Below are 26,432 nucleotides of genomic sequence, written 5' to 3'. Positions count from 1 at the left end.
ACTGCATGCACCCAACAACAAAGATTTACAGTCCAGGAAACCCACAGGGGCTGCTCTCCTCTGTCCTATTGGGTTGCTACAGTCAGAATCAGCTCAACGGCAGTGATGTGGGTGGTTTTTTTTTGGGGGGGGGGGGAGAAAGGAGGGAGGTAATGCCTCATAAGTGGGCAGCCTTATTCCCTCTTCTAACCTCTTGTTAGGCTGCTAGCTCCTCTGGAATCTGCTCACTTTGGGGTCACCAGCTCGCATTTAAAATCCCAGTGACAGCTTCCAGCATCACGCCGCGCAGGCCACCACAGCAGTACAAACAGAGAGACAAGCTAGTCACAGCTTCAGAAACACTGTCTGGTTCTGTACGTCTGGCCTTCAAATATGGCCGCCTCCATAAAGACACGCCCCTAAGCCATTGCCGTACGACTGCGCGAGCGGAAACCGGAAACGCGGCCGTCGGCGGGCCCTCTGACCTTGCTGGCGCTCGCCGGCCGCCGTAGTCCGGCCCGGCTTCCGCGCCGGAGGTCCGGACGTGGAAGCCGTCCACGAAAGAAAGTGCAAGTTTTCAGAAGCGCCTTGTGATTGCAGAGGAAGTCAGGTCCGTGTGGGCTTCGCTCTGTAAACAGGGCGACCGATGGGCGACCCCAGGGCAGCGCCGGGCGGAGGGGCTTGAGGAGAAGCAGGTGGGAGTCGGTGCCTTTGGGGTCAGAGCGCCTTGGTACAGCGACCCAGGCTGTCCGGACCGTCAGGGTTCGGGGTCTTCGTGCCTCACCCCGCTTTTCATGGTGTGTGTGTGTGTCTACGATGGGGCAGTGTCTGGACTGCATGCGGGATTTAATGTGGGCCTCGGTGAGGGTGATCTTTGTAATGGACCTGGATCATAGGTGTGTGTGTGTGTGTGTCTGTGTCTGTCTCCAGGGTTCACGTTCATGTGGGCGGGACGGTGGCCCTTGTCTGTGGTCTAGGACGGTGGTTCTCAGCCTTCCTAATACCACGACCCTTTCACACAGTTCCTCACCCCCAGTCATAATATATAATGACATAGTGTTTTTGTGATTCATCGCTACACTTTAATGATGCTCAATGTGTACCAATAAAAATACATCCTAACGGTCGCAAAATGACATTGCTGAAAATGATTTTGTTAGGAATCGTCATGTAAAATATCTGGTAGGCAGGATGTATTTTCATAGAAGAGCGGTGTCTTGGGAATATGTGTTTTCTGATGGTCTTAGGCGACCCCTGTGAAAGGGTCGTTCGACCCCCAAAGGTGTCACAACCCCCAAGTTGGAAACGGCTGCTCTAGGAGATTGTGAGGACAAAGAAAGGGCCCCTTGAACCTTGATTGCGTGGACAGGTCTTGTCTTCCCCGGAAGCCGTGGTTTAGACAAGTGAATGTGTTTTCCCCTGTAACCCAGAAACCATCCAACTCCTGTGCGAGGGAATAACCCACCGCTGCCTGTCGCTCTGGGGCTGTTTTAGGAGTAGATTTGCAGCCTGGCGTTAAACCCTATGCAGGATTGCTTTGTACTGGAACAGACTCGGTGGCAATGTGTGAGAAACTAACACTGAGGGAAACATGCCTGGGATTTATTCCCTGACTAGTCCAGAGGGACTCTGGAAAGCTAGCGTTCCACCGTAGGAAAGCCACCACTCTGGTAAGTTGGAGATAGAGTCCAAGAACATTTTCCTGCATTAACTATCATTTCCACAGTTTCTCCCCTTAAAGTTATGCTGCGTTAAAGTGAGCACATGGTTGATTCTGTCTGCTTACAGAAGCAGACATTCCTAATTGCTCTATCTCTTCCAGCCGGGACATCCAACCCCTCTCATACCTTCCCCCAAGATTAGATGGGTATAGGAGGGCTTTATCCCCTAACCCTGGATTTGAAATGCTTGTCTTAAGCCCGAGTTTTGGGCTTGGCTACATTAATTTGGTTATTAAATTTGCCTTGACGGCTTTCAATGTTAGAAAAAGAGTCCCTGTGGCTCTTGAATTTTATATATAAAACAAAAGGGGGAATTGTGGGATATAAAAAACTGTTCCCCAGTTCAGCTCCCCCAAATATATGTCAGTCCTAGGACACTGCTTGCCACTAATGGTAAATTATTGACAAGTTATCTCCCTGAAGGTATCAGCCATCCAGAGCAGTCAGACTACTGTCTGGTCCACACCCTACTATAAGAAGAGCAGTTGTTTCCATGGAGAGCCAGAGAAGTAGTCAAACCTGCTCAGTGACGTCCGAAGTTAGGCTGCTATCCTGAATCTAGGATCTGCCCATCTTCTCACATGTACCCCCAATCCTTCCCCTTCCTATTGTGTGTATACCCCTATATCATCCCCCTCCCATTACTATATTACCTATAGTACAACCCCTTCCTGTGATGTATGTCTTTACCTTTAACTAGGGGGCTTGCTCACCCCAAAAGAAATAAATCACTTCCTCTCTTCTTCCCTCTCCCCTACCTGCACTGGCTGGTGAGATCATGGCTGTCCAGGAGGTGAGCGTGCTACCATGAAATGTGTCTGACTCCTTTATTTTACCTTCTCTTCCATTTCTCTTCTCTACGACTTTACTATAATCGTTATATATCATAGCCGTACAATTGCACCTATCAGACCCGTGATATCGTTGTGAGGGGCTGGTTTCCCCCACAGCATTTGATGGGCCATTTGACTCATTATTATGCTGTCGCTAGGTTTCTGAATCCTGGAGAGAACAATACTCTGGGGCAGCAAACAGAAGGACAGTAACCAGTAGGAGGGATGTAGTGTTCAGGGGCCTTGGTGACATATAGTGGGTTATTCACTGGGCTGCTCTATCCCCATAGTCTGCAGTTTGAAATCACCAGCCATTCCACATGAGAAAGCTGAGACTTGCTACTCCCAGGAAGATTGACAGCGTAGGAAACCCACAAGGGGAGTTAGACTCTGTGCTGTCGGGTCGCTATGAGTCGGAATCAACTTGGTGGCACCAAGCGACGCTATGGAGCACAGCATCTAGCCCCAGGGTGAATGTACTACTGACATGGACTTTTTCCTTCAGCCCACAGGTCCAGTCCGCAGCAGCTTGACAATCACATGAAGGAAGGAGGAAGAGGTGACTCAAGTTGGGGATTGTCGTTTCTGGGGGACACCCTTTATGGAAGTCGAGTTTCTCAACAGAAATTAGAGCGGATTCATGAAACAGAAAGACAGCATCCCAGTTGCCGACCAAGTCCCAAGGAAAAAGAAAATGATCGAGGCTCAGGTGATTTTTTTTTGGTGTGTTGTACGTTTTCCTTTGACGGAATGTGCTTAGAGGCCTGTCAAATATCAGTTCGGGTCGTCTGAAAAGGATGCATTTGGAACTGCAGGTATTGGGGAGAGAGAAACTCAGACGCAGACGTCAGCAACCGGCAACATAGGAGCAAGAGTGTAAATCATTTTGTAGGACTAACACTCGGCTCCTCTGTCGGCCGTGACCTCTGTTCTTCACGGTCTGGTGGACAGAGGGAGCCCTCAAGTGCTTGCCTAGTTGCCTTCCCCAGTATGGCAACTGACTTCATGAAAGCCAGCACGGTAGGAGCCACGTGTGGCAAGTATGCAGTATCATCCTAGAAGGGCAGTCCGTCACCTTTGCTATAATCTGTTAGAGCAGCGGCTCTCGCTCTGTGGGTCACGACCCCTTTAGGGGCCCAACGACCCTGTCACGGGTCGCCCGATTCATCACAGTAGCAAAATGACAGTGATGAAGTAGCAACGAAAATCATATTATGGTTTGGGGGTCACCACCACATGAGGACCTGTATGAAAGGGTCGCGGCATTAGGAAGGTTGAGAACCGCTGGGTTAGAGCAAGCCACCGTGGAGCCAGTCAGTCCTCACGGGGAAGGGGCTCTGCGATGGAGTCGGTGTCATCACGGGACTGCTTAGAATCCACCTGCTCCAAGCATTTCCTTCCGTCAAAATGGCAGTCACGGGCAGGGGGAGGTCATTGGCTCTAGCTTTGACTTACCGTGTTCTCTCTTTCCGAAGTAATGTGTAGCCCCTTCTGAGACAAGGTGGTTCTTTCCCTGTTTTCGAACCTCTGTCAGGCATTCGCATCCCCTTCTTGCTCCCTTCGGCATCATTTCTTCAACTGCATGTTGCGATCGGAAGAGCGCTGCTGGGGTTCTCAGACAGAGTTGATTGTGGCCGACGTCATTAGGTTAAAATGCAATGTCATTTGCTCTCCCTTTTGATCCATTCTAAAGCTGTTTCAGATTTTTTGTTTTGAAAGGAAGGGGAAATACCCGTGGATTAAGCCTCTAAGCACCCATCCCCTTTGACCACAGGTCAGGTGTGACAGCTAGGTTTGTTGTGAATAGCCGTATTACGATGCGTATACATTATTGCAAGCGCAGGTAGGTTAAACGCTAGCACTGTGTCATTTGATCTCCCTTTTGACCCATTGTAAAATTGTTCTCGTTTTTAGTATTTTCTGCTTTCTTTTTGATTGAGGTTTTTCACTGTTTTACTGTTTTCTTTTTCTTCTTTTTGGGGGGGGAGGTATGTTTTTCTGTACGTGAGATACAGGATAGGTAAATCTGTAGAGGCAGCATCTAGATTTATGATCGTTGGTGGTATGGCAGGGGAGGTTGGGGAAACTGGGGAGCTAATAGCAGTAAGCACAAGAAAGAAAATGCTCTAAAATTGATTGTGATGATAATTGTACAGCATTTCTTAATTGGTTAAATAATTTTTTAATTAAACTATTGAATTGTGTGATACATGAGTGATATGCCAATAAACCTGTTTTTAAAAAGAGTGAGCATTGGTTTAGATGTTTTTTGATAGTTTCTTTTACTTTTTACTACATATTATGCACATTTATTCAATATGTGAAGGACCTGGTTTTGAAGTAGGTACAAGTTGGGCTTCTAAGCTCAAGGTCAGCAGTTCGAGACCACCAACTATTCTGTGGGAGAGAGACTAGGTTTTCCACTCCTGTAGAGAGTTAGGCTTGGAAACCCACAGGGACAGTTCTACCCTGTCCTATAGGTTTGCTACAAGTTGGAATTGACTCGATGGCAGAGTTTGGTTTGGTTTTATTCAGGGTGTAATTTTTTGTTGTTGTTGCTATTCTGACATCTTGCATGCTTTTACCATAGATTCAGACACTGGCTCTGAAGACTCACATTGATTGTAGGAATCTATTTTACTCTCAATATTGCCAGCATTTATCTCTTAACAAATAGACGGTTATACACATACTTTTGTGCACACATTTATACATATGCACAAGTACATCCTCATGTGTACAGATATATAGACACGGGTTGTGTGTAAGAGAGAGAAAGTTTCTAACTTAGAGAATTTCACTGCTACTTTTTTTTTTCACAAGTGAAAACAACTTTATTATCATTGCCGGGTGGACTTCATTGCTACATTTTCTAGAAACAGCTAGCTTGATGAAAGGATGCATGATTGAGATGAAACACCGAAGAGATGAAATGGCTGAGCTACTCTACGTAGAGTCAGAAGCGAATCACTTCACTAAATAGGACCCTGTTGTAACAGGTATCACCGGCATTCCATGACGTGGCTGTGGAGTTCACCCGGGAGGAGTGGCAGCTCCTGGGCCCCGCTCAGAAGGACCTGTACCGGGATGTGATGCTGGAGACCTTTAGCCACCTGGTGTCCTTAGGTGAGGCAGCTTCCCAGTGTCTTTCAGAATGTCCTCTGATTAACCTTTTCTTTCTTGGTTGTCAAAACCTTTGGAGTGTTTTCAGGCTTCTGATGCAGTGGATTCTTGCTCTAGACTCTGGCCTAACACCAGGGGGTATCCAGAAAAAATTTTTTTTTCAAAGCTATGTATTTAAATTTTGATAAAAAACAACTTTATCAGCTTCAAAGTACTCTCCATTACATACTACATTTGTCAAATCTGAGATTCTTTTCTTGGAAACATTTTTCAAACTCATCTGTTTTTTTTAAACGTTTTATTAGGGGCTCATACAACTCTTATCACAATCCATACATACACATACATCAATTGTATAAAGCACATCTGTACATTCTTTGCCCTAATCATTTTCTTTTTTTCTCTTCTTTTCTTTTTTTACATTTTATCAGGGGCTCATACAACTCTTACCATAATCCATACATATACACACATCAATTGTATAAAGCACATCCGCACATTCCCTGCCCCAATCATTCTCAAAGCATTTGCTCTCCACTTAAGCTCTTTTCATCAGGTGCTCTTTTTTTTCCCCCTCCCTCCCCGCTGCCCCCTCCCTCATGTGCCCTTGGTAATTTATACATTGTTATTTTGTCATATCTTGTCCTATCCAGAGTCTCCCTTACCCCCCTTCTCTGCTGTCCATCTCCCAGGGAGGAGGTTACATGTGGATCCTTGTAATCAGTTCCCCCTTTGCAACCCACTCACCCTCCACTCTCTCAGCATCGCCCCTCACAACCTTGGTCCTGAAGATATCATCCACCCTGGATTCCCTGTGCCTCCAGCCCTCATATGTAGCAGTGTACAACCTCTGCCCTATCCAGTCCTGCAAGGTAGAATTCAGATCATGGTAGTTGGGGGGAGGAAGCATCCAGGGTCTGGGGGAAAGCTGTGTTCTTCATCGGTACTACCTCGCACCCTGGCTGACCCATCTCCTCTCTTAAACCCCTCTATAAGGGGATCTCCAGTGGCCGACACTTGGACCTTGGGTCTCCACTCTGCACTTCCCCCTTCATTCAATATGGTATATATTGATACCATATATTGGGTATATATATATATATCCCCAAACATATATTCTTTTTTTTTTTTTTGCATGATGCCTTATACCTGGTCCCTTGGGCACCTCATGATCGCACTGGCTGGTGTGCTTCTTCCATGTGGGCTTTTTTGCTTCTGAGCTAGATGGCTGCTTGTTCACCTTCAAGCCTTTAGGACCCCAGACACTATCTCTTTTAAAGCTGGGCACCATCCGCTTTCTTCGCCACATTTGCTTAAGCACCCATTTGTCTTCAGCGATCCTATCATGGAGGTGTGCAGCCAATGATATGATGATTTTTTTGTTCTTTGATGCCTGATAACTGATCCCTTTGGGACCACTCGATCACTCAGGCTGGTGTGTTCTTCCAATTGGGCTTTGTTGCTTCTGAGCTAGATGGCCGCTTGTTTATCTTCAAGCCTTTAAGACCCCAGTCACTATCTCTTTTGATAGCCGGGCACCATCAGCTTTCTTCACCACATTTACTTGTTCACCCACTTTGGCTTCAGCAGTTGTGTCGGGAAAGTGAGCATCATAGAGTTCCAATTTAATAAAAGAAAGTATTCATGCATTGAGGGAGTGCATGAGTAGAGGCCCAAGGTCCTTCAGCCACCTTAATATTAAACCTATAAATGTAGACACTAAGATCTATTTCCCCATCCTCATATATATGTTTGCATGTACGTGTCTTTGTCTAGACCTCCATAAATGCCCCTTGACCCCCAGCTCCTTCCTCCCTCTCCCTTGACTTTCCTCCTGCCTCCTTCATTTTTTTCTTTACCTCTTCTACATTGTCAGATTGCTGTCCTTCCTTCATTTAAGGAAACCAAAAGAAGTTGCACAGAGCGAGGTCAGGTGAGAGGTGCAAGAGAGGCATGTTGTTTTTTGCCAAAAACTAGTGCACTGAGATGGCTGCATGTGCAGGTGTATTGTCATGGTGACAAATTGGCCTTTTTAGTGGCAATGGTTACACTATCGTGAACACAACTTATAAATAGAAAGCTTGATTAACGGTCTGACCCAGTGGAACAAACGTTTTGGTCCATTTGGAAAGTTGACATTTTCGTCTGTTTGGGAAGTTGATGGATGTCCAGAACAAGGTTTGTCATCAATCGACATTTCACCGTTTTTGAAATGAGAAAGCTACTCGTACACTTGAGTTTTTCCCATAGCCCTGTCCTTGTAAGCAGTGTTCAACATCACAACAGCTTCTGTGGCATTTTTTCCTGAGCAGGAAACAAAATTTCACACTGTTCTCTTAAATCGGCCATCACACACAAAAAAAACAAGGCTCAAGTGAAACTGCTTTCACGAAATAATTCATTGTGATCCAAGAGAACCTTCCCAGGCGATGCCACTGGGCGCCCTAACTCAGAATGAATTGCTTGATGTTCACCTAGCTTGAAAAATGCATACAACGAAAGCTTTGCTGAGCGGAGCTATTTTCCAGTTGTTTTTTTTTGGGGGGGGTACCTCCTCATATACTCCCCAGTCCTTAGAGAAAAACCTTGATTGTGTACAGATTGTTTTGTCCCCAAAGTAACTCTCTCCAGCCTTCCAAGCCCATGACCTATTGGGTCTATGTGGTTTCCTATGAACAGGGTGTGAAGTTACCAAACCCGATGCACTCTCCAGGTTGGAAGGAGCAGAAATGCCATGCCAGCCATCGGGTGAAGTCCATGGTCCAGACCTTTCAGGTGAGCAACCAAAATCCCTCCAGGCAGATGACCCGGAAAGTCGTGTGCTAGTCAGAGAAGACCTCACATTTAGCAAGCCCCTGGTATTGTTCTCGGCATCCTCCGACTAACATTACCTCTGGGTAGCCTTTACGCCTTAGAAACCTTGTTTGCTTTGCAGGCGTTTAGAGGACAATACCAGGGCCTTGCAAAAATGCTCATGGTCAAATGGAATTCAATATAGAAACATGGAAAATGCAAACGTTCTCTCTGAACTTAAGCCCTAACAAGGTAGACGCTTTTGGTGGCAATGGTACCTGCCATTTGATCTGTCCCTGAAAACCTGATGGTCCTCAGGATGTAACCAGGTGCTGTAGTCTTTTCTAGGTTGCTTCCTGAGGACATTTGAAGGCCCTTTACAGATTTTTTAAGAGTAGGAAATAAATCAGAAAGAACCCAAATATACCTGGTACCTAGTTGTCATTCAGTGAGAACTTGTGGAATCAAGATGTCCATCTGTCGGTAGTTTGGATCAGGTGTCCCTCTAGTCCCTGTGGTCTGCTTTTTACTTGTTTGTATCTCACGTTCCCTCAGTATTCTGCCAGCAACCAAATTTGTCTTCATTCATTAAATGTTTTCTGTTCTTATGTCTGTGCTCTTTGCTTTTTGTGTTTGGATTGTTGATGTTTCTGTGCTTTCACCAGCCTTTATGGAACATTAACTTTGATTGTTTACATTCACATCATCGGGTTCGTACTAAAGAGCACTTCACATCAAAGCATTGTGAAATCCACTTTTATTACTAATCGAAATGATGGAAGGATTTTTTTTTTCCTGGTAGAAATCTGTAAAGTTGATGATCATCTGCCTGAGCATGTGCGAAATGAAAGCCGGGTGAATGGAGTGGAGCTAGGAGATGAACATAACACCTGTGAAATTATTTCTTCTTGGTACAAAAGTCAGCTTCCGCTAAGGCAAAAGCTTAATGTACACGCCTTCCATGAAAAACCTTTGAAATCAAATTTCACTTTAAGCAGTAAGAACAGAAGCAATGAAGTAGTGAACTCTGTTACATTTAATAGAGATGAGAAAACCTTTCTCCATGCTAACCATGATCCATTTCAAACGGAAATAAAAATCCCCCCAAGTGGGAAATGCACTAGCACCAAATCTCAACCCACCAAGCATCAGAACACTCACAAAATAAAGAAACCACACGTCTGCAGTGAGTGTGGGAAAGCCTTCACCAGGAAGTCTTGGCTCCTTAAGCACCTGAGCATGCACAAAGGCGAGACGCCTCACCGATGTTCTCTCTGTGGGGAAGCCTTCTCCAGACAGTTTATGCTCGCTCATCATCTTCGGACAACACACCCAGGGGAAAAACCCTTTCGGTGCCCAGAGTGCGGCAAAGCCTTTCTCCTGAAATCACAACTCAAAAAACATCAGCCTGTTCATTCTGGAGAAAAGCCCCACATCTGCCCTGAATGTGGAAAAGCCTTCTCCAGGAAGAGAAATCTCACGACTCATCGGAAAATTCACACTGGGGAGAAACCCTATGTGTGCAGTCACTGTGGAAAGGGCTTCATTCAGAAGGGAAATCTCGTTATTCATCAGCGAATTCACACTGGAGAGAGACCCTATGTGTGCAGCGAGTGTGGAAAGGGTTTCATTCACAAGGGAAATTTTTTTATTCACCAGCAAACACATACTGGGGAGAGACCCCACATATGTGGCGAATGCGGTAAAGCTTTCCGGAAAAAATCTCACCTCAAAGTACATGGGAATGTGCACGCAGGACAGTGCCCCTTTGTTTGCATTATCTGTGGACAGTCATATTCCCACAAGTCAAGTTTTATTAACCATCAAAAAACTCACATAGGCAAGGAACCCCTTCACTGCAGTGAATGTGGGAAAGCCTTCCTCACCAAGCAGACCCTCCTTGCGCAGCAAAGATCTCACATAGGACAGAGACCGTATCGCTGCAGTGGGTGTGGAAATAAATTTCTGTACTTGTACACCCCTGTTACACATCACACAGTACCCACAGGAGAGAAAGGTGCACATTCCAGCATAGTGAAAGACCCTTCCGCAGGGACTCACAGCTCATCACACACCCGCAATCTGCAGCAGAAAAACCCTGCCAATCCAGTCACTATACAAATCCCTTCGGTGGCATCGCAGACTTTAGTAAACAGCAGTGGGATCCTATCAAATCGGAACTCGGTACTTGTGGGACAGCCTGTTCCCAGAAGTGAGCCATCAGGAGAAAACACATTTGTGCAGCAGAGAAATCTTATGAATACAGCGAATGTGGCATTGCCTGTAAATGCAGTAAATATGGTAGTGCCTTCAGTGACCAATTATGTCTTCTTTTATATCCCACAAAACTCATAAGATAGAGCCAGGTACTGTTACTGGGGCGAATGATTAGCATACGTGTCTATTTTATTATATAAGCACAAAGTGTATCCTGAGGGACATTTCACTTTGGAACTGGGAAATCCTGGTGCATAAAAATGCATCATTATCGAGACAGACTCTGATGTTACACCAAGTGCACTCACATTGATTGCTGTTGTGTCAAACAAAAGTCTATATCAGTGGATAAAATACTGTGACTTTTGGAAAACAGTAAAGATGATCAGTCTCTGGGATGTTGCTTTTTGACTATATTATTTTTTTGTCCAGTGCATTCTCATTCATGGGGACACAATGTATGCAACAAATGAAAAATGTAGGGGAGAAATCATAAGGGGCACTATTGGATAGGTGGGATTTGGGGCACATATTTATCAGTTCAATGTCCCCTGGTCAATGTGAATGATCATTGGAAGTGAGATTGCCTAGCATACATTTTAGAACTTTCAAAGGCACTGATGAAATAATGGCCTCTCATTTAATCTGTTCCTTAATGTTAAGACAATTGGTTATGTGCTGCTTTGTATTTGGTCCTCAGGAGCTCAGGATAAAAAAATCCAAATGAAAAAGTCCATGCCCTCTTGGAGAGAGCGTTGATTAGTCAGTTTATATTTAAGTGGAATCCTGACATTCCAGCTTACCTCGTCAAAGGATGATGGAATATATATTAAATGACATCGGCATAGAATGGATGGCACAAGGAAGTTTCAGGAGTTAAAAACCTTAACACTTATAAAGTAAAATTTCTTGTCAAAATCTAGTAGCTACTGAGTTAATTCCCACTCCTTGGCCTCCTGTGTCACAGTGAACTCTGATGATAGGTTAAAAGCTGTCAAAGAAAGTCATTGCTTTCTTATCACTTGGGTTCTCCAATTAGGGATAACTGAAGGAAACTTTTTTCCAAGCATAGGTACACAAGGATGAATTGAGAAGCTAACACACTCAGGAAACCACACCACGCTATCACGGCCACAAAATTCAGAAAGTATTAAGCTGCGGCTAGCAAAATCCAGTGGAAACCTAGTTACCTTGCTGTCCCAATTAAGTTTAGCTTCCTCTACAAGCGACCCTCCTGCCTAAAGGCGCTCAGCTGTACTTGCTCCAAGTGTTGACTCTTCTTTAGCACTCTTCCTACCTTCCTAGGATTGTGTTTGCTGTACAGGCTCTTGGCCATTGCCAAGCTTTTTCCTTTTTTAAAACATCTTAACATAGTTTTTAAAAAGTGGTACAACCATATTACTTATCTGCCCCACTTGTGGAGAGGAATTTGTTCCCTGTGTAAAAAAATAAAACACCCAAATTGGAACAGAGAATTAATTCTGAGCAGTTGTTCTTCATACACATATCTTAGAAAAATATACAGCGTCCAGTAGTTCTAACCCATAGTGATGCTACACTGGGTCTCCCAGGTTCTGGTGCTGTGGTTATGTGTTGGGGCACGATCAGCAGTTTGAAACCATGAGCAGCTCCTAGGGAGAAAGTCTGAGCTTCTCCTGTAAATAGTTACAGCCTTGGAAACCCACAGGGGTCACTATGAGTCAGCATTGACTGGAAGGCAGTGGGTTTGGAGAGTTTAACTCTACTTAAGCAGATAACCTCATGGCCTACCTTGCAAGTACTAGCCCCACTTTTAACCCAGCATCACTTACAGGGCTCCTATACACCCATAGGGGGACCATGGTGATTTCAGTAAAAGTAAAGCCCAAAGAGACTAGATGTAATTATTATAAAGAGGGGGCGGGGGGAGGGATAGAAGTCTAATCATTAGGTCATCTAGAATTGATTGATTGAATCCTACCCTCTAAGGAGCCTTAGTGGCACTGTCAGTAAGCATTGGACTGCTAACCACAGGTTGTTGTTTGAAAGCCACCAGGGGATCCCCGGGAATAAGTTGAGGCTTATCTGCTCCCATAAAGATTTATAGCTTTGGGAACCCTACATAGGGTTACTATGAGTCAAAATGGGCTCAATAGCAGTGGGCTGCTACATGCCCACCCCACACCCACTTTTACTGAGTTTACTTTGAACCTAGCTGCTAATAATTTGGCCATCTACCCACCGGGAAGCATGAGGCGGTGTGTTAATCTGCTTTGACTAGAGAAACAAATTCATAGCCGTGTGTAAGGAAGAGCTTACGACAAAAACAATTGAATATTGAGAAAGCAGCCCGGCCCGGCCCAGGCCAAGCCCATCAGTCCAATATTAGCCCAAGTGTCAGATACCAGTCAGTAAAGTCCTCTTCAGACTCATGAAACACATGCAATGATGCCAACTGCAGGAAGATCACAGGCCAGTGGGTGGAAGGTCTTGTGGATCCAGTGGTGGTGGAAGCACCTCAGCGCTGGCGTGGGTCTCTACGAGGCTCCTTCAGCTCCAAGGCTCTAGCATAGCTCCAGGTGTCTTGTCATCAGGAATACCAAGCAGAGCGTGCGTGTCCCACCTCCACCTATTTATCTCCATAGCACCTCCAAAGGAGGCCATCAAACATCAATCGGATGGAAAAGGCTACACTCCACCCCTTCATTCTTAATATTGTCTCAAGTTGCCACCATGATTATGCCACTACCACAGGCGGTTTTGGCTTTCACATAGGAGGTAGTGGATAAAACACATTTACATTGCTATAGAGCAGTTTCTGGCAGGTGTTTGCATTTTGGGTCAGGTTTTTTTTTTTTTTTCCAAAACCATTTTATTGGGAGTTAATGTAGATATCATTTTTCAAAACCATTTTATTGGGAGTTAATGTAGATATCATTCCATTGCTACATCTTTTAAAACCATCTTTTTCTTTCCTGAACTTCACATCACCCCACCACCCCTGTACCCCCCAGAAATTCTTATGCTGCTTGCTGTCCCTATAGGCTCATCAATCCTGTGTTTCTTATACTGAAAAACAAAAACCTAAGAAAAATTCATGGGTCATGATGCTCTTTTGATGTATGACTAATATTTGGATTTGTGGAAGAGATAAAGCTTAAAATCAAAAGCAAGATGCCTGGTGTTCGTTTTCCTATTCGCGTCACTTGCTGTTTTTCCTTGTGACGCTCAAGCCACTGGATAGCTGTCATTTTTTCTACAAGCCAAGAAATCATATAGTTCGGGGAGCAGTCGCAGGCTGTTGTTGGTGACACCGAGTGAATTTTCAACTCCTGACGACCCCATGTGACAGAGTAGAATGACCCCATTTGGTTTTCTAAGTTTCAGAAACCTTTCTGAGTACAGTTACCAAATCTTTCTTCCATGGGGTTCAAACTCATTAAAACTCAAACTGCCATAGAGTCAATTCTGACAGTGACCCAATACGGACGGCTTTTGGCGGGACGGGCCTGATTTTTAACAATTTCTTCCCGCGGCGTTTTAAAAAAGTCCCGATTTTTGGAAAGAATGCACGACAAGCTAGGGAATACGGTTTTTGGCTGCCATGTGGCTATTTCACCAGGATAGTTTTATCAATGGTGTCCCGCTTTACCAATGTTAAATTCTGGTCACCTTAAATTATAGGACAGGGTAGAGCTGCCCCTGTGGGTTTCCAAGAGGTCGTCCTTAACTGTTACGCCTGAATTTTTAATTTCAGGAAAAATATGTTTTTTTTTAAATTTTATATTAAAAACCTATTTATGTTTACTTCCATTATTATCAATGTATATATTAATGTATACATTTAAATTAAATGTTACGAAAACGCCTCGCTGGGCCTTACAGGGTTATGAGTGTAGAAAACTAGGGCTCCCCACGTGGCACGTGGTGCTCTGTACGGCATTCTTCCCCGAATATGGCGGCGCGCAGGGCGGCGCCGCAGCCCCGTTTCCATAGGAGCGAGTGCCGGAAGTGCTGTCGCCGGCGCGCCCGCGCCAGGCCCTGCCCTCGCCGGCTTCCGTAGGCCGGAAGCGCCTTTGCGCCCGCGGTTGGAAAGTCGAAAGCAGTTCGCGGGACAAAGTGTCACTTGTCGGAGACGTCTGTGCTTCCGAAGAGACACAGGTCGATGTGTTTTCTGCCCGTGGAGCAGCGCGAGGTAGGTGGGGGGTCCCCGGGTCCCCCGAGGGCAGGCGCTTGCAGGGCAGCAGGTGGAAGTCGGTGCCTTTGGGGTCAGACCCGGGCGAGCGCAGGGTCCCCCGGGGTGTTTGCGCCTCACCTCCTCGGCTCGTCAGGCAAAGGCGGTGTCCGGGTGCGGGAATTTACATTTTTATTTTATTTTATCACATTCTTTACCTTTTCTAAACTGCCCAGCATTGAGTTCAGTGTGATGTTGCTTATTATGCTGTAACGAAGGAAGCTATTTGAACGCTTTTCCATATCGAAGACTTTCCATGGGATATAAGTATCCCGATCTTTTTAATGCAGGAAGAATGGAAGTGGGACAGATTTCGTGAATAGTATTTACTTCATATCTACCCAAGGATTTCAAGGGCAAATATTTTCTCAAAAGTGGGTTTTGGTTGCTTTCTTGCTTTATACTTCCATGAAACTTACAGATTTTTTTGTAATATGGAGGCACATAGGATTTCTCAAGAATAACTATCCATCTTCAGTGGGTAGTTTTTCTGCTATAGCTAGGTGGGGGGTGGACCTCAATCATGGGCGGGGTGGAGGGAAGGTCGGGAGCGTGGTCTGTGTGTCGCACAGGGGATTGCAAGGACGCAGCTTTGGAAACCCAGCATCCTAGGGTTTTCTAAATGCACTCGAAGGCGGTGTGTTCCCCAACTCCGTTGCATCCAAGAGATGAGTTCCTTGGTAGCTTTTGGCACATCTTAATTTTCTTTTCCACTTGAAGACAAAAACAGGAAAACACTTTCCAGCAAGCTGATACCATAAAATCATAAATCCATCCAGGAACTACCAGTTTGATGACACAATCACATTTATAGTTGTCTTTCAAGATTAGAATTTTTTTTTCCACAAATTATCTTATTGAGGGCTCTTACAGCTCTTATAACAATCCATACATCAATTGTATGTTGCCTTCGTTATTTCCTAAATGTTTACATTCTATTTGAATCCTTGGTATCAGCTCCTCTTTTTACCGTCCCTCCCTGCCTCATCACCCCTTGATAAATTATAAATTATTATTTTCATAGCTTAACTAACTGCTGTCTCCCTTCCCCTTCCACCTCTCCCCACCTTCTCCCTACCCTCCTGGTATCACTTCGCCCATTTCTGTTCCTGGGGGCTTTATCTGACCTGGGTTCCTGTGTGTCCTGAGCTCTTGTCTATACCTGTGTACATGGTCAATCCTAGCCTGCAGTGAAAGGCAGGATTGGGGTCATGATCGAGGGAGGTGAGGAAACCTCAGAGAACCAAAAGAATATTGTGTTTCATCAGTGCTGTACTACTACACCCTGGTTGACCCATCCCTTCCTGCCACCCTTCTGTGAGGGGATGTCACATTATCTATCTACAGATGGGCTTGCGGTCTATGCTCTGACCTCCCTCTTTCTCAACAATGTTTTTTTGTTTGTTTTGGGTCTTCTGATGCCTGTTACCTGATCCCATGGATACCTCATGATCCCGTTCATTTTTAAATGCTTAATTTGTGCCACATCTCTTCGTCTTTTGGCCCATTTTACCCTTTTTTTTGTTGTTTGTTTAAACAAACTGTTTTTGTTGGTTGGCCTTTCTGGGCTCTTTGTTTTGTTTTTGGTATCCTTGGGCTCTCCCAGACATTTAATTCATTTAAAGTATAACGCATGTTTAACTGAGCGAGTAGCAATACCTCACCCATGTAACCAGTCACCTTCAAACCTCAAACCCTCTTAGCACCTAGTCTCAGGCCTTTCTTTGTGTGATTTTGGTTTTGTTAGGTAATATCAAGTCCGTTCCCACTCATAGTGACCCCCTGTAAAACCCCCTGTAAGGGGTACTGCTTAGCCCTGCTCCATCCTCACCTTTGTTTTATTTAAACCGATTGCTACAACCACGATGTCAGCCCATCCCTTTGAATGTTTTCCTTTTTTTCAGTGACCCTCTACCAAGCAGGATGTCATTTTCCAGGGGCCGATTTCTCCTGCTCGTCTTTTAAGACAGATGTGTGTGTTCACAGGATTTCAGTATTCATTGCCAGCCCATAATTCAAAGGCATCAATTCCTCTCCAGTCTTCCTTATTCATTGTCCAGCTTTCACACGCAAAAGAGGTGATCGAAAATACTGTGGTTTGAGTCAGGCACATCTTGATCCTCAAAATGACAGCCTTGATCTTCACCACTATTCTTGTGGTTAGCAACACAGAATTCCTCTGTTTGTTTGCTTTTTCAATCATTTTATTGGGGGCTCTCAGAGCTCTTAGAACACTCCATGCATATTTTTACATATATTGCCATGATCATTTTCTAAACATTTACTTTCTATTTGAGCCCTTGGTATCAGCTCCTCTTTATTCCCTTCCTCCCAGCCACGCCCCCACCTATTGTTTTGTTTTGTAATCAACCCTGTAAATAACATTCATAGGCCACTGTGAGTCAGAATGGACCCAATTGATGGTGAGTTTGGGTTTTAAGTAAGGTAGGCTTGCTATGCATTAGAAGTGGCTGGATGGCAGGGAGCTTGGCTTTTGGTTTTTAAAATAATATCCAAGGTCATATTAGCTTGCAAGTTGGCCAAATAATTTAGTTGCTCTATAGTATGCCATTATTTGAACATGGAGAGATTTTTTCTATTATTGGTATCTATTTGGGTTACTTGAGTTTAAAGTCCTACAAATAATGCTCCTTTGAAGATACCAGTGCATGTGTTGTGGTGCAAACATGTAGTCATTATGGGAACATATATACCTAGGTGTATGCATCAGAAAAAGTATCCCTGCTTACGCAGTGAGTTAAATCATCTGCTGCTCATGAAGGGTTGGTGGTTTGAATATGCGAGTTTTGTGGGAGCCTGATGTGCCAGTCAGCTTCTGTAAAGATTACAAAGTTGGGGTGCGGTTCCTACTTGCTGTGCACGGGGCGTGATGCCAGAGAAGCGCCACACTCTGAGCAGTGTGTAGTTGGCCCGCCCGGCCGTGCCTCCTCCCCGAGACTCTTTGAACGTCTTCAGCTCAAAAAAAGGGCCAACCTGACTTAAGCTCTCCCGAGATGGCCAAGCAGCCAGACTACGACCTGGAGAAAATTGAGAACAAAGCAGAACCCACTGTAGACATGCTTCCCAATCACCTGCAAGCTTTCGAGAAAGCCGGTGGAAGAGCAGACCAACAAAGAAACCAGCAGCAAGAAAAAGCCCCCCTGATGACGCCAAACAAATCTGAAAATAAATGGAAGTTTCCCACAAACTTTTTGAGGCCCCCTTGTATGTCCATCTCACAACTTTTGCCTGTTCAGTTACTTACAGGTTTAAGCCTTATTGACAGCAGTTACAAGAATCTGTTTGCAAGCTAACATTCCACAATCCTTGTAGTTTTTCCATCACCCCTGCCCTCCACCCCCCACTCTGCATACTGACCCTAGTAACCACTAATAAACTTTGAGATCTATGAAAGTTTTTTTAAGTTTACAAATTTGGAAACCCTATGGAAGTATCCTTAGTGTGCCTCAATCAGAGTTCACTCAGCAGCAATGACTTTTGACTTTATACCTTAGACTCAAATCGTCATTTTAAAGTCTCTAACTCCAACTTAATAGTTGATGCATACGTATTTTTTTCAAGTGGCAATTCCAATTAGCAGTGAAAACTCTAGTCTTCACTCATTAGTTAGTGGTTTATGTGGTATGTGTATGGGGGGGTACCCCCCAAATTGGAAAACTGCTGGGCGGAGCTTTTGTAGTACGCGTTTCCCCCCCTGCTAGGCGAGCACCCAGCAGCTCATACTGAGTTAGTGCACCCAGTGGCGCCACCTGGGAAGGTTCTCTCGGATCACGGTGGATTTTTTGGTAAAATCAGTTTCGCTCACACCTTATTTTTGTGGTGGCTCGTTTAAGAGAACAGCATGTCGCTATGGAATTTTATTTCTTATTCTGGGAAAATGCTACAGAAACGGATGTGATGTTGAACACAGCTTACAAGGACAGCGCCATGGGAAACACTGCAGCGTACAGATGGTCTTCTTGTTTAAAAAAAGCTGAAATGTCGATTGATGACAAACCTCCCACTGGATGTCCATCAACTTCTTGAACGGATGAAAATGTCGACTTGTAGTGCTTTCAGAGGTGCTTCCACCAGGTCAGACTGTTAATCAAGCTTTGTATTTAGAGCTTCTGAAAAGATTGAGTAACAGCATGCAACAAAAAAGGTCTGATTTATGGCAGCCAGGGGATTGGTTTTGCTGCCACCACAATGCATCTGCACAAGCAGTCATCTCAATGTGCCAGTTTTGAGCCCCAAACAGCATGTGTCTCTTGCTGACTCACCTGACCTTGCTCTGTGTGACTTCTTTCTGTTTCCAGGAAACAAGGGGGACATGAAAGGACAGCGATTTGACAACGTAGAAGAAGAGGTGAAGAAAAAAACCGAGGAAGGTGCTGTCAGTCATCCAAACAGATGAATTTGAAAAATGTTTCCAAGAATGGAATAGCAGATTTGACAAATGTATGAAGTGCAATGGAGGGTACACTAAAGGTGGTTTTGTAAAAAATTGAAATACCTAGCTTTGAAAAAAAATTCCGTCAGAGTAGAGACCCAAAGCCCATCTGTAGACAATTGGTCATCCCCTCACAGAAGGGTCACAAAGAAGGGATGAGCCAACCGGGGTGCAGTATAGCACTGACAAAACACAACATTTCTCTAGTTTTTTAATGCTTCCTACCCCCCATTATCATGGCCTCAGTTCTACCTTACAAATCCTGGTAGAGTAGAGCATGTGCATTGGTACATTTAAGAGCTCTTAACACACTGAATCCAGGACAGATAAACCCCTCAGGAATAGTAATGGGAGTAGTGACACCATGAGGGTCGGGGAAGGAAGAAAGGGACAACCTGTCAGGGGAGCCAGCCCCTAACTAATCATCACAGGCCCGGCAGGCGCAATTATACAGCGATAATGTGTAAAGATTATAGTAAAGTCATAGAGAATAAGAGAGAGAGGAGAAAGAGTAAAATAAAGGAGTCAGACACATTTCATGGTAGCATGCTCACCTCCTGGACGGTCATGATCTCACCAGCCAGGTCCGCGCACGGCACAGGCAGAGGAGAGGGAGAGAGGAGAGAGAACAGGGCTAGAGAGGGGGACTGGAGGAGAGGGGACGGGAGAGAGCATCTTTATTGTTTGGGGGCTGTTTGTAGGTAGCTGTAAGACTTGCATATTCAGTCGTTACACATGTCACAGGGTGGGTGGTAATCAGTAAAGTCTCTGAGCTCACAGGTGAGGAAACCCAATACCAGCATTGGGGGGAGACATGAAGGGGGATGGGTGCTTCCATGGGAGGAGATAATCCAAGAATGTCTGCCTCTACAGGGAGACAGGATCAACCACGTGCTTACTTTAAGGCTGTTAGGAGAGAATCTGTGGGAATGACATTAGTTAGTTTCCCACAGAAACATCACAATGATGTATCCACGCCCCTTTGACAAACAACAGAAACTTGGGTGAAGGGAGACAGTGGATGGTATAAGATAAGACAATATTAATCATTCATCATTTATCAAGGATCCATAGAGAGGGAGAGTGGGGGAAAAAAGCTGATACCAAGGGCTCAATTAGAAAGAAAATGTTTTTGAAAACGATTATGGCAATATGTGTACAAATGTGCTTGATACAATTGATGTATGGATTTGTTATAAGAGATGTGAGAGCCCCAGTAAAATGATTTATTAGAAAAAAGAAAATTCTGGGTGGTTTGGGGTACCCACGCAATGTTCTGGAACAGAAATCCAAGCACAGTTGGCTGTATTTAGGACCTTGTGTTAGGAGGAGTACAGACCACAGAACGACACCTCCTCCCATTGAATTTTCCCTTCAGCCTCCAGGTCCTGCCTGTCCAGCAGCCGGGGAGTCACTTGAAGGGAGAGAACCGTGACACTAAAGATGGCAAGACGCAGTCACAGAAAAGCAGTCGCAGCAGAACCGGCGAATGAAAGAGCGGTAGGTTTTTTGGCGCACAGACTGAGCACCTTCCAGCAGAAGGCGTACTGGCTGAGGGTTGTGCCCTTGAGCATCTGTTTGGGGACTTAGATTTGCCAAGCTGTAGTTTAGAGCAGAACACCTTTGCGCCAAAGCTTTTTGGAGGTGGGGGTGAGTTTGAGCATGTAATTGTCCAAACCAAAAGAGACCGAGTGCTAAAAGAACTTTGTGACATCTGCCTGAGAAGGGCAGGGGCCGAGTGGCTAAGAGGCCTGTGGGCAAGGCTGAAAAGATGCTGTTCCAGTTGAAGAACTGTGTTGAACATTTCTAATCCTGAATTGTAACTTGCTAACCTCTTTAATAAATCTCATGATCGTGAACATTGCCTCTGAGATCTCTCGTGTCCATTGCAATAAATGATTGAACCCAGCAGAGAAATTAAAAGTGCCATGGAAGAGATGGTTGGTATCAAAAATGGTTAAAAAGGTTGGTAAGGCATGCCTGACCACTGCTTCATAAGAATTCACCTTGGACAAATCCTCTTCCTTGGGGGATTTGGAAGTCAGGTGCTGCTCACATACTCATGTTGCAGTTAGACATTCTCATTCTGTTTTTAGTAAAGGCTCCTGTGCCCTTTGGTACATCTTGCACAATTTTAAAAAAACTATACTTTGCTACTGAAGCATGATCTCCTTGGTGTCTTTGACATGCTGTTACCTTTTGACGCGTATGTAGTATCTTTTTGTGTCTATTACTTCTTTCCCCCAGTGTTGCCTTATCATCTTGTATCTTTATTAAAATTGTTTTCATTTTTGTTTGTCTTTTAAAAATTTTGTTATTTTTGTGTCTTGTTTTTTTAGACATATTTTAATAATTTCTTGCATTCTGTTCCACATACTGTATGAGAGGGGCCTCCAAAAGTTCATGGAAAACTTCATTGATTTAAAAAAAAATCATTTTGTTGGGGGCTCATACAGCTCTTATCACAATTCATAGATACATCAATTGTGTTGATCTTTTAATTCCATATGTCCCTGAGCTTTTATCACAATTCATAGACACATCAATTGTGTTGATCTTTTAATTCCATATGTCCCTGAGCTTTTATCACAATTCATAGATACATCAATTGTGTTGATCTTTTAATTCCATATGTCCCTGAGCTTTTAATGCCCCCCTCTCACACACTTATTCAAAATGTAGTTTCTTGTCATTCTGACATCTGGCATCTTTTTTTCCAATCATTTTATTGGGGGCTTGTACAGCTTTTATCACAATCCATCCATCCATCCACTGTGTCAAGCACATTTTACATTTGTTGCCATCGTCATTTTAAAAACATTTTTTTATAAATCATTTTATTGGGGGCTTGCACAACTCATCACAATCCATCCATCCACTGTGTCCAGCACATTGGTACATTTGTTGCCCTCATCATCCTCAAAACATTTGCTTTCTACTTGAGCTCTTGGTATCAGCTCTTCATTTCCCCCCCTCATCTCCTCCCTCCCTCCCAAACCCTTGATAATTTATATATATATATATATATATATATATATATATATATATATATATATATATATTTATTTATGTTTTACACTGATGTCTCCTATCACCCACTTTTCTGTTGTCTGTCCCCCAGGGAGGGGGTTATATGTAGATAATTGTGATCAGTTCCCCCTTTCTCCTCCCACCTTTCTCTTACCCTCGTGGTATCACTACTCTCATTGTTGGTCTTGAGGGGTTTATCTGTCCTGGATTCCCTGTGTTTCCAGCTCTTATCTGTACCAGTGTTGCTCCTCAGTTCTAGCCAGATTTGTAAGGTAGAATTGGGGTCATGATAGTGGGGGCTGGGGTTGGGAGGAAGCATTAAAGAACTAGAGGAAAGTTGTATATTTCATTGGTGGTATACTGCACCATGACTGGCTCATCTCCAGAAGACCCTTCTGTGCAGCAGCTTTGTTCAGCTCTCCTAGCTCCCTGATAGCAGTTTTCTGCTGTCACCAACTGTGCCTCTAGGCCCCTTCCTATCCTGTTGCCTCCAAGTTGTCTCTTACAACCCTCTCACTTATTTTTGCTTCTGCCTTTCCTTTCTGAAAACTGTGGCCATCTACATCTATGAGTAAACTTGCCATGGCCTTCCCCTCAGGGCCACCAACTGGCCAGTCTCCTCAGTGTACCACACCCACTTCATTTGCATAGTCTTTGGTCATTTCACTTGTCTGTAGTATATTAACTAATCTCTGCAGGGTGCATAAAATTGACCAATCACAGCATGGCTTCAATCCAGTGTCCGACAATCAAATTGTTTACTGCTTATCCTGGAAATGTCAATCTGGTCCAAAGTGATGAACTTCATAGAAACTAATTCATGTCCAAAGCTCTAAATGGGTAAATGATTAAAAGCTTTGGTGTTCACCTTATTTTAATGCACATTTTATCGGAACACGGATTTGTTCTGTACCATGGCCATAAATCATACATTTGCATGCCCATTGATTACCTCCAGTAAAAACTTTTTGCAAGATATGGATGGCATTCTAAAGTCTTCATTTCTGTAGTTGGATATATATATATCATAACCACTCTAAAGCCGATATGCTAAAAAGTGTTTGCTGCAACATTTTATACTTCAGTAGTATTCCTCACATCATTAAAAGACAATACTTGCCCATGGCTAAGTCCAGTTACTTCCTGGAAACATTAACTTTTATTAACTAATGCTGACTCTATAACCTAGCAACTGCAAACCTGTCAAGGAGCCGTCCCTTCAAGTGATATCCTCATTTTCTCCTCCTCTCCCCACCATCTTTTTCAAACCACGTTTCACAGCTCCCCCAAGCTTTTCTTTCTTGTGGGAATATATACGAGAAAACATCTAGCACAAGGTGAAAATTTGGTGCCTTGCTATTTGTGACTTTGATTGCGTTCTTCATTTTGTACCACCATTTCTCATGTCTTTTCTCAAATCAGCCCACCACCAAGACCATGCAATGGTAACGACTAATAACTTTGATTACTTAATGCAAGTAAGATCTGATTGTATTTGCCTTTTGCCAGACCCACTGCTATCACGTTGAGTCCATGTAATAGAGACTCTATAAAGGGTTTGTGAGGCTTTGTAAATCTCTGTGGGAGCAGAGACCCTCATCTTTGTCCGGTGGAGCCACTGGTGGGTTTGAACTGCCAGCCCTGCAGGTAGTAGTCAAAATCAGACAGGAAATTGCCACCAGTGCTCCTCAAGTTTGCTCTTTAGTGACCGCTCTGTTTCATTTTACACAGTTTTCTAAGTTCATCCTTGCTGTGACACACGTTAGGTTATCATTGTGCAGTTACTTTATGTCTTTCTGTGATTATTATCTATCCTTGTCTCTACTATCTACTTTTACTTTTTGGATTGTTTATTGTACAGTGTTGTTTTTTTTTTTAACCAACATTAAGGTTGGATTTTTAACTTACACTTATATCATAGGTTTATCACTAAAAAGCCATCGTACATCAAAGCATTTTAAAATCGCTTTTATTGCTGTCGGAGATGCCGGAAGGATCTAGTAGTCTCTTCTTTTGTAGAAATCCAGAACGTTGTTGAGCATCTGCGTAGGCACGAGCAATGTGAAAGCAGAGTGAACCTAATGGAACAATTCATTGAACATAAAGTCTGTGAAAACATTTCTTCTCAGTACAAAAGTCATTTCCCTTTGAGGCAGAACCTTGATATATTTGACTTAGATGAAAAATCGATGAAAACAAATTTAACTTTAATTAATGAGAACAGAAGCTACGAAGTAAAGAACTCTGCTGAGTTTAATAGAGATGAGAAAACCTTTCTTCATACTAATCCCGATCCATTTCGTACTGAAATAAAATTCCTCGAGAGTGGAAAATCCAGTAGCACTCAATCTCAACTTGTTAAGCATCACAACATTCACAAAATAAAGAAACCACATGTGTGCAGTGAGTGTGGGAAAGCCTTCACCAGGAAGTCTTGGCTCATGAATCACCAGATCATTCATACAGGAGTGAAACCTCATAGATGTTCTTTGTGTGGGGAAGCCTTCTCGAGACAGTTTCAGCTCAACATATTCGGAGGACACATAGAGGGGAAAAACCTTTTCAATGCACAGAATGTGGGAAAGCCTTTCTCAAGAAATCACGGCTCAGTATGCATCAGCGAACTCATACTGGAGAAAAACCCTACAAATGTAGTGAATGTGGAAAAGGCTTCATCCACAAAGGAAACCTCATTACTCACCAGCGAAGTCATACTGGAGAAAAACCCTACATATGCATTGAGTGTGAAAAAGGCTTCATAAAGAAGGGAGATTTCATCATTCATCAGCAGAGTCATACTGGAGAGAAGCCCTTTGTATGTCGTGAATATGGAAAAGGCTTCAGTCAGAAAGGGAATCTTATTATTCATCAACGAATTCATATAGGAGAGAAACCCTATTCGTGCAGTGAATGTGGAATAGGTTTTATCCGGAAGCAGTATCTCCTTATTCATCAGTGAATTCATAGTAGAGAGAAGCCTCACATATGCGCTGAATGTGGAAAAGGCTTCCTACAAAAGAGAGATTACGTTATTCACCAGCGAACGCATACTGGAGAGAAACTCCACATATGCAATGAATGTGGCAAAGCTTTCACCAGGAAGAGAAACCTCACTATTCATCAGCAGATTCACACTGGAGAGAAACCCTATGAATGTGGTGAATGCAGGAAAAGCTTCATCCAGAAGGGGAGTCTCATTATTCACCAGCGAATTCATACTGGAGAGAGAAACCCTACATATGTAGCGAGTGTGGCAAAGATTTCATCCATAAAGGAAATCTTCTTATTCATCAACGAACTCATGCCGGGGAGAAGTCAAATATATGTGGTGAGTGTGGGAAAGGCTTAAAAAAAAAGTCATATCTCCTAGCACATGAGAGATTTCACATAGGGATGACTCCCTTTGCCTGCAATGTCTGTGGACAATCTTACTCCCTGAGGTCACGTCTCATTGAACACCAGAAAAGTCACGCAGAAGGAAAAGTCTTTCAAAGCAATGATTGTGAAAAGACATTCCCTTGTATGGTTAGGCTTGTTTCACAAAACACAAAAGATAAATGTGTAGATGCAAGTACAGTGAAAGATTCATCCACCGTGAATCACAGGTCATCAAATACTAGTGATCTCAAGCAGGTCAAAAATACCGTTAATACGGTAACTATGCAAGTCCCTTCTGTGGTAGCTCAAACTTCAGTGAACATGCATAGGCTTTTACCAAATAGGAACATGCTCCTTAGGGGACAGCCCATTGCCAAAAGTGAGCCATCGGGAGAGAACAGAGAAATACAACAGAGGAATCCTATGAATACAGTGAATGTGGTATTGCCTATGAATGCAGTAAATGTGGTAGTGCCTTCAGGGGCCAATTACGTCTTCTTTTATGTGCCACAAAACCTATAAGATGAACTTAGATACATTCACAGGGCTAGTGATTCAACCAACTTTCATTGTGTAACTACAAAGTATTATATCAGTAACCACATAAAGGAACTGAGAATGTCTGGTATGCTTATTGTACATATGTGCATTGATATTGTGATATAGCCTGATGTTAAACCAAATGCATACAT

At 43.8% G+C, this 26,432-nt stretch overlaps 1 protein-coding gene across 1 annotated transcript; it reads left to right on the top strand.

Annotated features, from left to right (window-relative positions):
* The first annotated feature begins 480 nt into the window (after positions 1 to 480).
* LOC142432291 (uncharacterized) lies at positions 481 to 26,432 on the top strand. The gene is given in 7 exon segments (XM_075537424.1): positions 481 to 589; positions 3,039 to 3,242; positions 5,533 to 5,659; positions 8,336 to 8,431; positions 9,252 to 10,183; positions 24,959 to 25,594; positions 25,597 to 26,432. Coding segments are annotated over 6 exon segments (2,526 nt in total). The 5' UTR covers positions 481 to 589; positions 3,039 to 3,173; the 3' UTR covers positions 26,263 to 26,432.

Source organism: Tenrec ecaudatus, chromosome 18 (assembly GCF_050624435.1).
Source record: "Tenrec ecaudatus isolate mTenEca1 chromosome 18, mTenEca1.hap1, whole genome shotgun sequence".
NCBI lineage: Eukaryota > Metazoa > Chordata > Mammalia > Afrosoricida > Tenrecidae > Tenrec > Tenrec ecaudatus.
Note: the sequence above shows the minus strand (reverse complement) of the source record. Positions and strands in the feature narration are given on the sequence as shown.